The sequence below is a fragment of the Amblyraja radiata genome, chromosome 4 (assembly GCF_010909765.2).
Source record: "Amblyraja radiata isolate CabotCenter1 chromosome 4, sAmbRad1.1.pri, whole genome shotgun sequence".
Lineage (NCBI taxonomy): Eukaryota > Metazoa > Chordata > Chondrichthyes > Rajiformes > Rajidae > Amblyraja > Amblyraja radiata.
In genome coordinates, this window is record NC_045959.1 from 49,778,981 (window position 1) to 49,795,575 (window position 16,595).

Below are 16,595 nucleotides of genomic sequence, written 5' to 3' on the forward strand. Positions count from 1 at the left end.
AGGCTATTTAAAAATGTTAATCTATTCTTAAGAAGTTGATAATGTTTACATAGAAACATAGAAACATAGAAATTAGGTGCAGGAGTAGGCCATTCGGCCCTTCGAGCCTGCACCGCCATTCAATATGATCATGGCTGATCATCCACTCAGTATCCCGTACCTGCCTTCTCTCCATACCCTCTGATCCCCTTAGCCACAAGGGCCACATCTAATCACACAAGGGCTTAGATCTAGTAATTGAATTTTGTAATTAGCTACAATTAGGTAATTAACTAATTATATGCTTTAATTTCAAGTCATCTAAGTAAGATTGTTTCATATTTGTTTCAGAATGCTTCCATCTATAATAACTGAAAATTTATTTTAGTTCTCTTAATTTTTAAGAAAGTTATGGCCATTTGACTGTCCATGGTCACAGCTTTTGTGTTAAGTCAATGGAAAAGCAATAGGGAACTAGATGCTAATTTCCGAGTATGAAAATGGCCATAACGTTTTTAATACTGAAGATATGATAGTGAATTAGCTGACAAATTAAACTTCTTTTTATGCTTTATCTGATGGGATAAATTACAGACTTGATTTTTAAAATCCCAAACATTTGTAACATTGCTAGTAGTTTAGGACCGCTCACTAGTTGTTCATAAAGTGGTTCAGTTGCCTGAAAACAGCTGGGAAGAAACTGTCTCTGAATCTGTCGGCTTCACACAGGATCTAAAAGTCTGGAATTGTTTTCAAACAGTGGGCACTATGCAGGCAGCCCACAAGGTGGTGCTGCCACCGGTCGTCTAGTGCCGCTTCTGACAGGACAGGGGAAAGCGTTTGTAAACGCCAATGTGGGACTACAATGACCAGGATACATAACAGCTGCGGTGCAGGGACGTGCCCCCTACCGGTCGCCGCTCGCACACACACACACTCGCGCTTGCAGCCGCCCCCACCCGGCCCCGTGAACGGTCATGACGCGTGCGCACATTCAAATGCTGTTGGCGGAGGGTTGGAGGGGGGGAGGCTGGCGCGAGATTTGGCGGGACATAGAAACGGAGCCGGAGCGTGAGAGCGGCGGCGCCCGCGAACATGCTCGCCCTGCTGCCGGCGCTGAGGCAGCAAACAGTGCGACCCTTGGCCGCCCGCCCTCCCTCCAGCATCGCAGCCAAGGATTACTAGGCGCTGACTTTTCCCCCGGAGTGAGTGACCCGAGTAAAGGAGTGAGTGAGTAAGCGAGCCGCTCCACTGGGGCGAAGCGGTCCCCATATAACGATGGCCAAGCGGGCTCGGAGGTGAGTGAGTGAGTGAATGAGTGCGTAGCCGGCGGCTGCTCCCCTTACACCGCGATTGGGGACGGCTCCTAAACCCGTTGCCCCCGCTTCATCTTATGCCAGCTGAAAGTCGCGCCTGTTGCCAGCTGTCTGCTACAGGTTACACTGAAGCTGTGGCGTCGGCATAATGTCAAAAGGAACCCCAAACTTCTTGTACTCGTCTTTTGATTCCCGTGTTTACTATACTTGCATTATTGTCATTGGGTAGTTTGCATTTAATACAAATCAGTTGCCAATGTTCACTTTTAACGAGTATATTAAAAGTTGCGAGGAGAACCACTGAAATCAAAGAGCATTAGGTGTGACTCGCGAATCGGGTACTTCTGTACACTTTCAAGCATTTTTGGATGCTTGTCATCCATATGTGCTTGGACATTTCACATGCCACATCATGCATGATTGGGCGTGCTGCATTACATCGTTGTGAAACTGATCCAAAAAATAAAATCGGCTAGAGCTGTGATTACCGAGGCTTGTGTGTAATCAGTTCAGTGTTTACCTTTCTGATGTATAGCAGGGATCTATTAACAATGATCGGACGCTGACAGTAAAATATATGTAGGAAGGAACTGCAGATAGACACACATTGCTGGAGTAACTCGGAGAGACAGGCAGCATCTCTGGAGAGAAGGAATGGGTGACTTTGCGAGTCGAGAGGGGGTCTCTACCCGCAGATTGAAGGTCAGGGGAGGGGGAGACTAGAGATATGGCAGGGTAATGTGTGAACACGACAGATCAAAGCAGACGGCGATCAAGGACATGTAGAAAGGTTTATTGTTACCTGAAGGGAAGTTGACAACGAGGCATACAATCAGTAAAATTACTCAGGAGGACAGTGAAACTAGTCGGATAAATCGAATGGGGACGGACAGAGAAAGCAAGGGTTACGAAGTTAGAGAAAGCTATTCATACCGCTGGGTTGTAAGCTACCCAAGTGAAATATGAGGTGCTGTTTTTCAATGGTAAAATATACACGGTGGAGTAAACGTGTCCGTGTTTTTATCTTTCGATGGAGTTGAATACGAGACAAGACCAACAAAACGGTCCAGTTTCCTTTTTTGTGTGTAGGTGTACCGCGTTAGTTTGCTGCTTTTTAACTGCACTCGAATAATTTAACAACCAACAATTAAGTGCAATATTGTAAAACAGTAGTAGTTAATAACAGTCGTTCTATTTTGTAGTTCACTATAGTAGTTAATAACAGTAGTTCTATTTTGAATTGAGATTTTGGTTAACCCTTCCAATGTGATTTATTGTCCTCTCGATCAAAGCTGTTTAACATAACATTTTCGGAAATGTCAAATAAATCAAGTGCCCGCCCCATCTCTCCCCCCCCCCCCCCCCCCCCCCCCCCCTCCAATATATCCCAAACAGATAAAACACAGTAACCAATGTCTGTGAATAAATATGAAAACAATACATTTTCAGAGAAACTCTTGGAAAGTCAACATAGAAAGTTTATTTCTGGACTTTAAAAGGTCTGTCTTGATTAATCATCTTTTGACACCACACGATTTTGGTTTAACTCCAGTGTTCCCTGCTTTATTTAAGTATAATTGGAACCAAATTGTATAGTGAGAATTATTTGTAGAATTTAAATAATTTTCTTAATGCGTGAGGAGTTAGTTGATAAGTCAAAAGAAGCTGTACACTCCATTTATATTAGAAAATGTTGTTGCCATCACTTTATTTACACATTGGAAACATCATTTTGGGGCCCATCGTGTCTATTATTTTTGTTATTTTGAAGAGTATTCTTAAAATTGCCCTAAATCACTACCATTGGCTTACCATTTTTTTCTAATTTGGAAAATAGCTATTAAACCTCTTGTGCTGTTTGTGTAATTTAATTAGATGATCAGTGTTCTATACTCTATTTACTTTCCTTGGTCTTAGGTAGGGATGAAGAGCAATTTGCAGTAAAGGGAGAAACGGACTCCCGCCATTTTTATACAAAGAGTTTTGTAAGTTATTCCTTGAATAGTTTGACTTCAACTTTGGAGTCATGGTGCATGGAAACGGGGCCTTCAATCCACCAAATCTGAACCAGCCATCAAGCACCCATTTATATTAATAATAACCCATTTTATTCTCCCCACATTTCCGTGAATTCCCCCAGATTCTGCCCTAGAATAATTTTCAATGTCCAATTAACCCACCAACTGACACATCTGGGGGACTCCCTTGCAATGACAGAGAGAATGGACAGGGACAGGTCCACACAGATAGGACTATAGGTAGCATCTAACCTGGGTCACTGGAGCTTTGAGACAACAGCACTACTAGTTGTGCTATTCTGCTGCCCATGTTATGTCCATGTTTCTGCATACCATATGAGTATTTTTACAATACTGGAGAGATTTTGAGGAACATGATTATTATTCAGGTTTTGACACTGTTCTTAACAAAAATCTACACATCATGTGAAACCTTCTAAATAACAGATATAAATAAGATAACTTCAAGGCCGAAAGTCAAAAACTTTTTTCATGACAGACAAATTTTCATCGTTTTACCACCATTTTGGACAAACCTCCACTTTACCACCATTTTGGCTCCAAACATCTACTGCTTTTCACAAACCCCAATGAGGTATCCTATGGTAGTAGTGATTTTTGGGCGAGTTAATTAGCTTTTCTTATATTCAAATGTAATATATTAAAAACATTGTGGTGTCAAAAACACAACGACTGTTTATGGTATATTTCCCGATGTTTTAAAGTCAATAAAAAAACTTTTTTGGGGCATTAATTGGTCATCAAAACTAAGAAACAGAGCCAATCTTCAATTTGGCAACACACTGTCTTGTTTACCTTTCGTACGGATCAAGTCACTAACTTAATTCCTTCGTGTCAACCTCCAAAAGCTCCACAACGACCGTTACGGAGACAATTAACTTACTAAAAAATAATCGGCCATCGATATAGCTCAAATCCATAAGGCAATGTTCCGTTTTGATCACATTGGTGAAAATGTTTGGTTTTCTCTAATAATATAACGTTCATTTTCTGGGACGTTTGTGTGTGTATGATCATGTAACGAAAGTCGCGGTGTCCACTCAGGTGGATGCAGTATTCTACTACATAATCAGGTGAATGAAGTGGAAACGGTGTTTGCAATTTTATTGTTCCATGTGGTGTTCATAAACATAGAAAGGAATAAGAAATACATGCACTTACTGTGCCAACTAGGTCACTGGTGGACACCATGCAACAACCGTTACACAAAATGTATTTGTGTATTCTGAAGCCATTTTCGGAAACTTGCCATCAATATGCTATCTTTTATTTTTTGTTGATGCTATGTTAGTCATGAACCCAATAAAGTACTTGTCAACTTTTTTGAAGCAATTTGATATTTGACCCCCTTTGTCACATTGTGTGCCAGTATTGTAAAAATACACATATACATCCATGTTTTGCAAGATGTGATCCAAAATCTTCCATTGCTGAGTTAGGATTAGGGTTGCATAGGTCGGTTCAACAACCTGATAGTTGTAGGAAAGTAATTGTACCTGAACCTGGTAGAGTGGGATATCAAGCTTCCTATCTAGATTTATTTTGTTTTAGCTTCTTACCATTTTTTCAAAAAAATACTCTTATCTTTTTAATTCAAAATATATAGACCCACACATCCCCTTGCTGAAATCCACCTTTCACAAGTGCTTCAGTTACTCGTAGATTCTAGTAACAACCATTAGATTAAAGTAGGTTCAAGGTAAGGGGTAGGAGATTTCTGGGGGAAATACAAGGTCGTGCTGGAAGATCTTTGAAATACGGTATATCATTGGTAGGTAAAGAAAAGGTAGTTTAACAATGATATGTAAAGAACATATGACATAATTGTTCTTTGACAGAATTGTTATTTTTAAATAACAATTTGCACAACTTTCCTCTACCCATTCTTTGTTTGACAGATAGTATTCCTTTTTAGTTTGCCATGGAAGAGGGAGCAGAAAACAAGTGACGGGGACCAATGGGAAAACTTTAATGAATGATTCTTTGGAGGGCAGAATCTAGAAATCACCTAGTAATTTCCAGTCAGACAGGTCTTCTATGGATTAACTCCACCTTAACCAGAAGGCAGCAGTGCACCTCTTCACACTGAATGCTATAACCTGGCTGGACCACCACAGAGATATTTACATTTTTTGTTTGCTTTTGGACCCAGTAAGGGGAGAACCTTAGAAAACAAAGTGTAGACCTCCCTTGCTAGAATTGTCCTTATCTCGTATGTATGCTATTGGATGTTTTGTTGCTTCCTAAGATAAACACAAAATGCTGGAGTAACTCAGCGGAACAGACAGCATCTCTGGAGAGAAGGAATGGATGAAGTTTTGGGTCGAGACCCATCTACAGATTTTTTTCCTGTTGACTGTATGATCACTGAGTTAGAGATATTGACATTTTATTATGACCTAAAGACCCTGGAGCAATGGTGGAATCCTGCACAGCATGGCAATCCCGGGCCACAGCAATGGTGCTGATTTAGCACTGTATTAAGTGGAACATTTATGGATCACTTCAATGTCACAACTAATGGATTAGTTCGCCTTTGCAGTGCCTCTTTACACTATTTACAAATTATATATAATTAATGGGAGGAAGGACCTCTGGGCGATGCCAATTGGCGATGATCAGATTGAATGGTGGAGCAGGCTGCAAAACTGATTGATTTACCCTTTTCCTATTTTCTGTGTTTCTATGTAACCTTATCCTCAATGATAGGGAGGTCCAGCAGATGAATGCAAAACAAAGGCTGCATCTATCGACATCATCAGCTAGGTCTGATGTAGATAAGTTCCTGGCCTATACCTAAGGTTATAATCATAATCTAAAAATTACTTGTCCGCAACATTACATCTATTACCTCAGAAATACTTAATATAGCAACTAAAATAGTTTTAACACCATAATTAGAAAGGATGTTATTAAGCTGGAATGTTATAAGAAAGATGTCATTGTTGGAAAGAGTGCGGAGAAGATTTCCGAGGAGGTTGCCAGGATTCAAGGGCCTGAGCTATAAGGTTGTAGAGGCTAGCACTTTATTCCTTTAAGCACGGGAGGCTGAGGGATGTTCATATGGACGTGTGTAAAATCACGAGGGGAATAAGTAGGGTGAATGCACAGAGTCTTTTACTCAGAGCAGGGGTATCAAGAACCGGAGAAGTTGGGTTTAACGTGTGAGAGGGAAAGATTTAATAGGAACCCGAGTGTTGGCTTTTTCAGAAGATGGTGGGTATATGAAATGAGCTAGTCGAGAAGAAGGGTTTCGGCCCGAAACGTCGCCTATTTCCTTCGCTCCATAGATGCTGCTGCACCCGCTGAGTTTCCCCAGCAATTTTGTGTACCTTGTATAGTCGAGAAAGTAGTTGAGGTAGGTATTATAGCAACATTTAAAATATACTTGAAGGGGAAAGCTTTAAAGAGATATGGGCAAAATGTGGCAGGTGGGACTAGCGTAGATGGAGTATCTTAGTCAGCATGGACATGTTGGGCCGAAGGGCTGTTTCCGTGCTGTTTGACGAATTATACTCATTTCCTTCCTCACATTATCCTGGCCCAACATGCTGGAGGTAATGGCAGTGGCGCATTTCATGACGGAGTTCGCTTTTTGCTGCTAGGTGGCTCCCAAGATAGGTTTTCATTTCCCAGGATCTATTTGGGAGTGGTATTATGCCGTAGGGATACGTTGAGGCTTTGTTTTGCATAAGATTAGTGTAAGGCTCATTATTTTTTGCTTCAATGAATAAGTTAGTGATGTTGGAATTTATCATGGGCAATCCTCCATTTGAGGACTTGGTTCTGGTGTACAAAGCTATGCTGATTATCCCCAATCAGCCCTTGTCCATGCAAATGCATGTATATCTAAACCATAAAAATATTCTCTAGTAACTTTTCACAGATGTCACACTCACTGGTCTATAGTTCCCAGGCTTTTCCTTGCAGTCCTTCTTAATTAGAGGCACGTTTGCCGCTCCAGTCATCCAGCTGCCTCACCTGTATTCAATGATGACTCAAATTTCAGCTAGTATCTGTCTGTATTAGTGCTGCTGAAGTAGAAATATTCAAAAGCTTGATCGGTATAAATACCACCACCACTTTGTCATGATCCAAACAGTGGCTACAAAAGCACACCAACGACTCTACGTTTTCAGAAGAGGCATGTCTCCAATAACTCTTGCCAATTTCTGCAGATCACCAGAGAAAGTGTTCTATTTGGATGCATTGCAGCAGAAAGCATGAGCAAGGACCACTTGCACCCTGGTTATTCTCGCCCTTTGGGCAGAAGATATTAAAAAAGTGCGCACACTTACCACCAGATGCAAGAACAGCTTCTTCCACACTGTTATCAGACTCCGGAATCGACCTCTCCAATTCTAACGGGCGGCATGGTGGCGCAGCGGTAGAGTTGCTGCCTTAGTGTCAGAGACCCAGGTTCGATCCTGACTACGGGCGACATTTGTATGGAGATTGTACGATCGCCCCGAGACCTGCATGGGTTTTCCACGGTTTCCTCCCACACTCCAAAGACGTACAGGTTTGTAGGCTAATTGGCTTGGTAAAATTGTAAGTTGCCCCTAGTGTGTGTAGGATAGTGTTAGTGTGCAGGGATCGCGGGTCGATGCGGACTCTATAGCAGTAACAGTATATACTGCTCCGTTTCCTTGCTCTATGAACACTACGAGATGTACTCGTGTATGGTATGATTTGCCATTGCACACAAAACAAACTATTTCACTATCTCAGTACATGTGATGTAATAAACCAGTAGCAATAGTGTAATGGAGCCACAAGAAACTGCTGATGCTGGTTTGCAAATTCTCGAATTTCCAATTTTGGCAAACCCACAAACAACCCCCTACCTCTCTTCCTTGTGCCTACCTGGATTTGCACACATTTTTCCCCTTCTCCCTCCCGGTCCCCTTCCACCTGTTTCCTCCCTCCATCTTCACAATTTGCAATTCTTCTATCCTTATCTCACACGTGTTGTCTTTTCATTTCTGGCCATTGTCCAACCATCTGTCTATCAAAACCCACTCCCTCACCCATATCCACCTTTCACCCTGTCTTGACCCAATCTCTCTTCCAGCTTTCTCCTCCACCATAATCAGTCTGAGAAGAGTCCAGACCTGAAACATCACCTATCCATGCTCTCCAGAGATGCTGCCTGACTGCTGAGTTACTGCAGAACGTTGTATCCTTTTTACCAGTAGTGTAATTCTTATATTGTTCTTTTTCCTATTTGGGTTTTGCATGCTTAAGGATTTGACTTGATATTGGTAACTTGTTGATTAAGTAAAGCATAATGCGATCAGTAACTTAAAATATTTACAAGTGAATGGCAACATGTATATAATGTTATTGTCAGTTCAGAAGTGCAAAATATGTCTTAGATTAAAAAATTAATGAGCTTAATGCAAGTCTGAAATCTAATAGACTTGCTTTTCTTTTTTTCTCATGAATTTTTTACATTAATGTTTTGGGGAAAGGAGGCAAACCAAGTACAGTTTGGTTTTATATTCACTTTTTTTTCATAATTTTGGTTCTAATAGTATCAAGGTATAAAATAATACGAACATCTATCTTTTGAAAACAGTGAAGATGATGATGATGAACATCTGTTCCAAGATCGTGATTATGACATCCCTCAACAGAAAGGTACAAAGAAGCTCTGTAACAAAGTTAAATGGATACCTGATGAGGTAAATCTGAATGGTATAATTGAACATGTGCATGGCTTTTTGACTTGTAATCTGCAATATCAAGCTCATATCATTAAACCTATGCAGAAAATAATATTAATGTTAGTTTGATTGTAATCATAAACTGCTGAAGTACTAATGGAATAACCTGGTTTCTGTTTTAATTTCTTGCAGTTATACTATTTTGCTTTTGCAACATTAAAAAAATCATGCCTGTGCTAGTTTCTGTCATAATCCTTGTAGCTTTCATCTACTAATGATAATTGTATTTTCCCCTTGTGTTAAGCAGGATGAGAAGTTAAAAAAGCTGGTAGAAGAACATGGTACAGAAGATTGGAATTTCATTGCTAGTAATTTTCTCGTAAGGTTTTTTTTGTTTTTTTCCCCAGACAGTTAATTTGTGATTTTACTTTGGAAAATCTTGATGTAAATTTGATTAGTGAAACCACTGATTAAAAGGAGTGCTACCGCTTCTGTTCTATTATAACTAAAATTTTCAAAAGAAAAGTATGGGGATATTCATTTTATATTTTCTGTATTCTGCAATCTTCAGTTCATTAATTTTAGTGGGTACATTTAATTACTGAAATAAGTAGGATGCATATGAATTACTTGAGCTTTTTTTCTCGGCTTGCCGAAAGCGGGAAACAAATCCGCCTAATTTTCATTTTCAAATAATAATTAATTTCGTAATTTATTGTAATGCATCGCTCATATAAATTTGATCGTGAATTTAAAAGGACAAATTGCCACAGTAGGAGTATAATTCTTTGGTACAAACAGATTACAGCAACATTTGCTGAAGTAGGGCATCTCCTTTTATTTATAGGATTGAAGGAGTGAGAAAGAAATGGGAATAATTTTTTATCACATTAAAATCACGTTTGTAATTTCTTGAATCTCTCTATAAGTTTGATATTGAACTGCTTTCACAGGCCCTTTGGAGTAGCACATTTCTTCCAGAAATTTGTGGCAATTCAATACATGTGGAGCTGAGTTGCACACTCCATGCTTAAGATTGTTATTTTAACAACTTTGAGGCATCTTTAAAATCTTTCTTGCTTAGAAAATAAAATGTCTTCGGCTAAACTTTAGAGAGCTCCATTATAATGTTATTCACTTGTACGTAAATGTTAAGAGCAATGCAAACCAAAATTTTGAATATGATCATTAACATGAAGCTGAAGCTGCAGTAGGAGGCAGCATTGAGCAAATTTTCAAACTATGGGATGCACCGTGCAGTGGTTTGTAGTAAAGTAAATCAGAAGCTGTTGGATAGGGTATTGTGTTAATAGTCATAGAGCATGGAAATAGGTCTCTGGCCCACTGAACCATGTGTTTTCCAAGGCTACCAGGAGCAGAAGTAGATATTAGGCATCCTATCTAGATAGTGTAACGGCTGAAATGTGGGTGGGATAGAAGAGGTCTCTTGGCTCCACATCCAAAATGGCTGGAAGTTATTGCCTGCATCTCTTGGGGGATCAGAGCCTGTTTTAGTTGTCAAATGTTTTCCAATTAGTTAGTAACTCAACTGCAAGTCCTTCTGTGTGCTATTAAATTCCTTAATGCTTCATTGAATTTATTATCGCATAAAACCCCCTTAACGTGTTTTTATTAATGAAACTACTTTAAAATGTCTGATCGAGAATTTAAAATTGATTATAGAATCGAACAGATGTTCAATGCCAGCATCGGTGGCAAAAAGTCTTGAATCCAGAATTAATAAAAGGACCATGGACTAAGGAGGAAGATCAAAAGGTAAGAGAATTTTGAACATGAAACTGCCGCAGGTGTGCAATACTGTACCAAATTTGTTAATTTGCCTATTTCAGATTCCAAGAATCTTTTGTGAATTTATTGCCATGCCTAGCATGTAGCAACTTAAAAAAAAAAATTGTATCTCATTTATTTCTGAAAGAGATTGACAATGTGTTTGTGAAGGTGACTCCACACTCTTTTGAGTTTAATACAGTGGAGGTCATTCTAGAATGAATCTCATAATTGTCCATATTTTTCACCTGAGCCGTGTTAATTTTCTATGTAGAGATGTTTTGAAGAGCAAATGTTGTAATCTTAATGCAATCACTCCAAAAGGTCAACAAAGCATTTCTCTTGAAAATAAAATGTAAGTCATGGAGTAATAGAGTGATACAGTGTGGAAACAAGCCCTTCGGCCCAACGTACCTACACCTGCCAACATGTCCCAGCTACACTGGTCCCACCTGCCCGCATTTGGTCCATATTACTCCAAACCTGTCCTATCCAAGTACCCGTCTAACTGTGTCTTAAATGTTGGGATAATCCCTGCTCAACTACCTCCTCTGGCAGCTTGTTCCATATACTCACCACCCTTTGTGTGAAAAAGCTACCCCTCAGATTCCTATTAAATCTTTTCCCCTTTACCTTAAACCTATGTCCTCTGGTCCTCAATTCACCTACTCTGGGCAAGAGTCTCTGTGCATCTACCCAATCTATTCCTCTCATGATTTTATACACCTCAATAAGAGGGAGAGTCGGATTTAGCTCTTAGGGCTAAAGGACTCAAGGGATATGGGGTACTGATTTTAGATGATCGGCCATGATCATATTGCTGGCTCAAAGGGCTGAATGGCCTACCCCTGCACCTATTTTTCTATGTTTCTAATAAGATCACCCCTTATCCTCTTGCGCTCCAAGGAATAGTCCCAGCCGACTCAACCTCACCCTATAGCTCAGACCCTCTAGTCCTGGCAACATCCTCATATATTTTCTCTGTACTCTTTCCTATAATATGGTGCCCAGAACTGAACACAATACTCTAAATGTGGCCTCGCCAACGTCTTATACAACTGCAATATGACCTCCCAACTTCTATACTCAATACTCTGACTGATGATGGCCAATGTACCAAAAGCCTTTTTGACCACACGATCTACCTGCAACTCCACCTTCAAGGAAACATGCACCAGCAACTGGGAGATCCAACAGGCTTTGGCAGATACTGGTAGACGGGATGGTAAAGAGGGTGTTTGGCACACTTGACCTTCATCTGTCAGGATATTGAGTACAGGAGCTGGGACATCATATTAGAGCTGTGTAATATGTTGGTAAGGTCACATTTGGAGAATGGTATGCAGTTATAGTTCCTCTGCTACAGTGAGGATGTTATTATACTGGAAAGGGTGCAGTGGAGATTTATGGAGGATTTTGCTGGGTCTGGAAGGTTTGTTATAAGGAGAGTCTGGGTCTTTTTTTCCTTGAATAAGAATCTGAGAGGTGATCTTTATAGAGGTCTATAAAAATCATGATGGGCATAGATAAGGTGAATGGCCACAGTCTTTTCCCTAGAATAGGAGAGATTAAAACTAGGGGGCTTAAGTTTAAGGTGAGGGGAAATATTTTAAAGGGGATCTGACAAGCAACCTTTTTTGCACAGAGGGGTTGTGCATTTATGGAAGGAACATCCAGAGGAAATGATAGAGGTGGGTAAAATTACATTTAAAAGGCACTTGGACATGTACGTAGGTAGAAACCTTTGGAGGGATATGGGCCAATGGAACTAGCTTGGTTAGGTAATTTGGTCGGCATGGACGAGTTGGGCTGAAGAGCCCATTTACATGCTATGACAGTGTATTTTTAAGATATCTATGTCAAACATTTTATAAAATGATCAAAATCGTTTAAAATAATTAAATAATGAAATTAGGGATGAGGTACATTAAAGTAATCGAAAAAAGTAACACAAAAAAACGGAATTAATTTTTCCATTCCTGGTACAGGACTACTGCAGTGAATCTACCAGAATAATGCTTTGAGAATCTCCAGGCTCCACTGCTGGAGTTTGTTTGGAGTAAGCCTATACAGGCACTCCCAAACGTGCATAACAGGCGACTTGTGTAAACTCACTTGCATAAGCATTTTTTTTTTAAGCCCACTGTTTTATTCTCAGTTGCGCATCTCAGTTGTCTCGGTAGTAGTCCGCTGCACATTTGCACAAGCTGGTCCGCTGTTCTCGTGGATGCTCCCACGTGACCTCCGCGTCAGAACTCCCACTTCAAATAGTAAATTTACACATGAGCATAGCACTTCCATTTCTGACTTGTAAAACATCTGACGTACGCAGGCCACAACCCTTGCGTAAGTTGGGGAGCATCTGTACAGGTCACTTAGCAGAGAGTAACTGAACATTGACAATTTATTTTTTGGTTATTTCTGGTATATATAACAATGGCTAAAGTACTCTGTATGATATCGATGGCAATACTAATCCAGATCATTTAAGTTTTAAGCACTAATTTTAGCTTTTGATAAACTATTTCCATTGAATTTCATTAAAATTATGAGGTAGCTGAGAATTTAATGTGTCTTGTTTTGTAAACTGCAGAGGAAATCGCATATAAAAAGTGCTAGTCTCTAATGTTGGTAGATCATCTGAATAAGTGAGGTTAAGTTACATTAGACCAGTAAGATTCTCAATCCCATAATAAGGTGATTTTAGTTGTATTGTTAGGGAGTTGAATTGAAGGTGGAATTCTGAAATTGTGTTTTCATAACTTACTTGCATGAGCTTAAAAATGAAAATATTGTGTGGGGAACAGAGAATAACAGAATTTGTACATTGTATCCTGGTATAGAATATATATAACAATGGCTAAAGTACTCAGTATGATATCGATGGCAATACTAATCCAGATCATTTAAGTTTTAAGCACTAATTTTAGCTTTTGATAAACTATTTCCATTGAATTTCATTAAAATTATGAGGTAGCTGAGAATTTGAAGTAGCGAGGAAATTTGAGAATAGCAAAATTGTATTCTATAATTACAAAATTATAGATTATATCTATAAATTACAAAAAATTAAATGAAAAATTACACATGTAATTTGCTTGGCATTGACAGCCCCAAGCAATCTCTTTTGCTTGTGGCTGTCAATGTTAGCAGATTGATTATGGTAAAAGAAAACAAATCATGACCAATGTTTTGGTTTCTTACTGCAATATAGTGAATCGGATGCTGGTGGTGTAACTTTTTAACTTTTTTTGTTCTGCCTTATCACAGGTAATTGAGTTGGTGCAGAAATATGGTCCAAAACGATGGTCACTTATTGCCAAATACCTAAAAGGCAGGATTGGAAAACAGTGTCGGGAAAGGTGGCACAATCATTTAAATCCTGAAGTGAAAAAATCCTCCTGGACAGAGGAAGAAGATAAAATAATATATGAAGCACATAAGCGTCTTGGAAATCGTTGGGCAGAGATTGCCAAGTTGCTTCCTGGAAGGTATGTTAAGTCGCTGATTACTATTTCAATTATTTTTTGATAAAAACTGTTCCAGGAAATTATCATTTATTTCTTTGTGGATTATGTGACTGCACCAGATTTTTTTCTAATGCTTGTAAATATTCTCTCTGGGCAACTACAGGAGTGTGCAATACAGCAGGGAAGTCCATTGAATTTTATTATGATTGATTCCGATTCCATAATAAGATTCCTTTATGATCTGCCCAAATTATTTTTCCAAATAACATTGCATCAAACAAATGCAAAACTTTGAACAATTTTGTTCTTTTTCTGAAAAAAACATACTTTGCTTTTTGTTTGCAAATAATATTTGGCATGATCTTTAATTTATCTCCTCAAATTAATCATGTGGCATAATTGCCACCTCAATCTTTTGTCATTCATTAATTTTGGAGTCATTTTCTCAAAAATAAATACCACTTCAGAATTGTTTTTAAATTGCTTGTCAGGCAACACAAATTGAAAAAGAAACAGTTAACATTTTGGTTGACTGACCTGAGATAGCTAAAATGATCCTTTGTCTCGAACTTCATTATTGGCATGGATTTTGAATGCCGTACTAAACTTGGTGCATGCGTCCGACAACTTGGTCATCAGATTAATTTAGGATACATGTAGTTTTGTCTGCAAACAGCAAATCCTGAGAATGAACATATGAATTTGGAGCAAGATTTAATTAGTCTCTAAAATGTCTTCTGCAATTTAATAAAATCATGACTGTCATAGTAACATTTTCACTATTTTCTTTTTCTCCCCCCCCCCCCCCCCCCCCCCCCCCCTCCCATTCCCCCTCAACCCTCTTCCCGCATCAAGTGATTTCAAGTTTTAAAACAACAGTGCTCAATGGTTTGGGTAGTATCTCGGGAGGACATGGATAAGTAGCTTTTCACATCTGGATCCTTCTTCAGACTGATTTTAGTTGGGCATGAAATCGGGCAAAGAAGCAGGGGCAGGACAAGGCCTGGAAAATAAGGTGGATTCAGACGAGGGAGTCTTTTTATTGACAGATGAGTGGACAAACTACAGTCAATCTGAAGAAAGGTCCTGACCTGAAATGTCACTGATCCATTGAATTACACCAGCACTTTGTTCTACTGTTCCCTGTTTCTAATCAGATATCTGTCTGTCTTCAAAAATCATTCAAGGACTCTGCTCTTGCCCTTTTGAAGAAGTGAGTTCCTAATATTCGCAACAGTCCTGATGAGAACATTTGACCCCATCTGTCTTAAATGGGTGATCCGTTATTTTTAATCAGTGACCCCTTGGTTCTTGATTATCCCACAAGTGGAAGCACCCGATCTATATCCACCCCGTCTTGACACCTCAGGATCTTGTATACTTCAGTCAAGACCCTCTTATTTTTCTAAACTTCAGGAAATATAAACCTTCATGACATACTGTGCCTGTTCTAGATATTAACTGCTGAGCTGCTTTCAGTACATCAACATCCCTTTTTAAGGTAAGGAATTCAACATTGTATACTATATGTCATCTGACCAATGTCCTATACAAATGAGGGACCACTTCTCATTTTTTGTGAAAATCAATAGAATTGCAAAAATAAAACCAAAATGTTTGTGGTTTATACCTCCAAGTCGAGATCAATGTTGTAAATCAAAAAGAGCAATCACCAGCAACGATCCCTGAGAACATCATTGTTCACCCACCGGTAGTCTGAAAAATAACTGTTCACTGTGATTCTCTGTTACTTAGCAATCTTCATATTCATGCAATCAGTATTGCTTTCTGCTCCTATTTGATCAACTTGTTTTGTCAAAAGTTTTTAATTGTCATTTGTACCGAAAAACGTAACAATCAAATTCTTCTTGCTGCAGCATAATAGGTCTGTAAACATAGTATTCATAGCTAACGCAATAACACAAAGTTCAATAAATTAATAAAATCCCAAATATTAGTGTAAAAAGGCCCAGTCCTGAGTGCAATCAAGACAGTTCATAGTTTAGTTGTTTTTTGTTGTGTTCAAGAGCCTGATGGTTGTTGGGAAGAAGCTGTCTCTGAACCTAGAAGCCATGACTATCAGTCTATATCATATTCCCGATGGCAGAAGTGAAATAAGAGCGTGACCAGGGTGGTGTGGGTCTTGATGATGCTCACTGCCTTTTTGAGGCAGCTCCTCCTAAGATCCCTTCGATGGTGGACAGGCCAGTACCTATTACTTGGCCGTAATGCGGGTAGTCAATATACTCTCTACCATACACCTGCAGAAACTCAAGAGAGTATTAAGGGCCTGTCCCACTTTGCGATTTTTTTATTTTTTTTTGGCGACTGCCA

The 16,595-nt window shown here is 39.3% G+C and overlaps 1 protein-coding gene across 3 annotated transcripts in view; it reads left to right on the top strand.

The window, feature by feature from the left end:
* The first annotated feature begins 978 nt into the window (after positions 1–978).
* mybl1 (MYB proto-oncogene like 1) overlaps positions 979–16,595 on the top strand; it is a 42,542-nt gene continuing 26,925 nt past the window's right edge. For 2 of the 3 annotated variants that reach the window (XM_033019384.1, XM_033019386.1), the window contains exons 1-5: positions 979–1,277; positions 8,916–9,021; positions 9,308–9,382; positions 10,687–10,779; positions 14,062–14,282. In XM_033019384.1, the coding sequence (XP_032875275.1) occupies positions 1,258–1,277; positions 8,916–9,021; positions 9,308–9,382; positions 10,687–10,779; positions 14,062–14,282 (515 nt within the window). In that variant the 5' untranslated portion in view covers positions 979–1,257. The remainder of the gene's footprint in view (positions 1,278–8,915; positions 9,022–9,307; positions 9,383–10,686; positions 10,780–14,061; positions 14,283–16,595) is intronic. The other variant, XM_033019385.1, reaches the window with a different exon arrangement.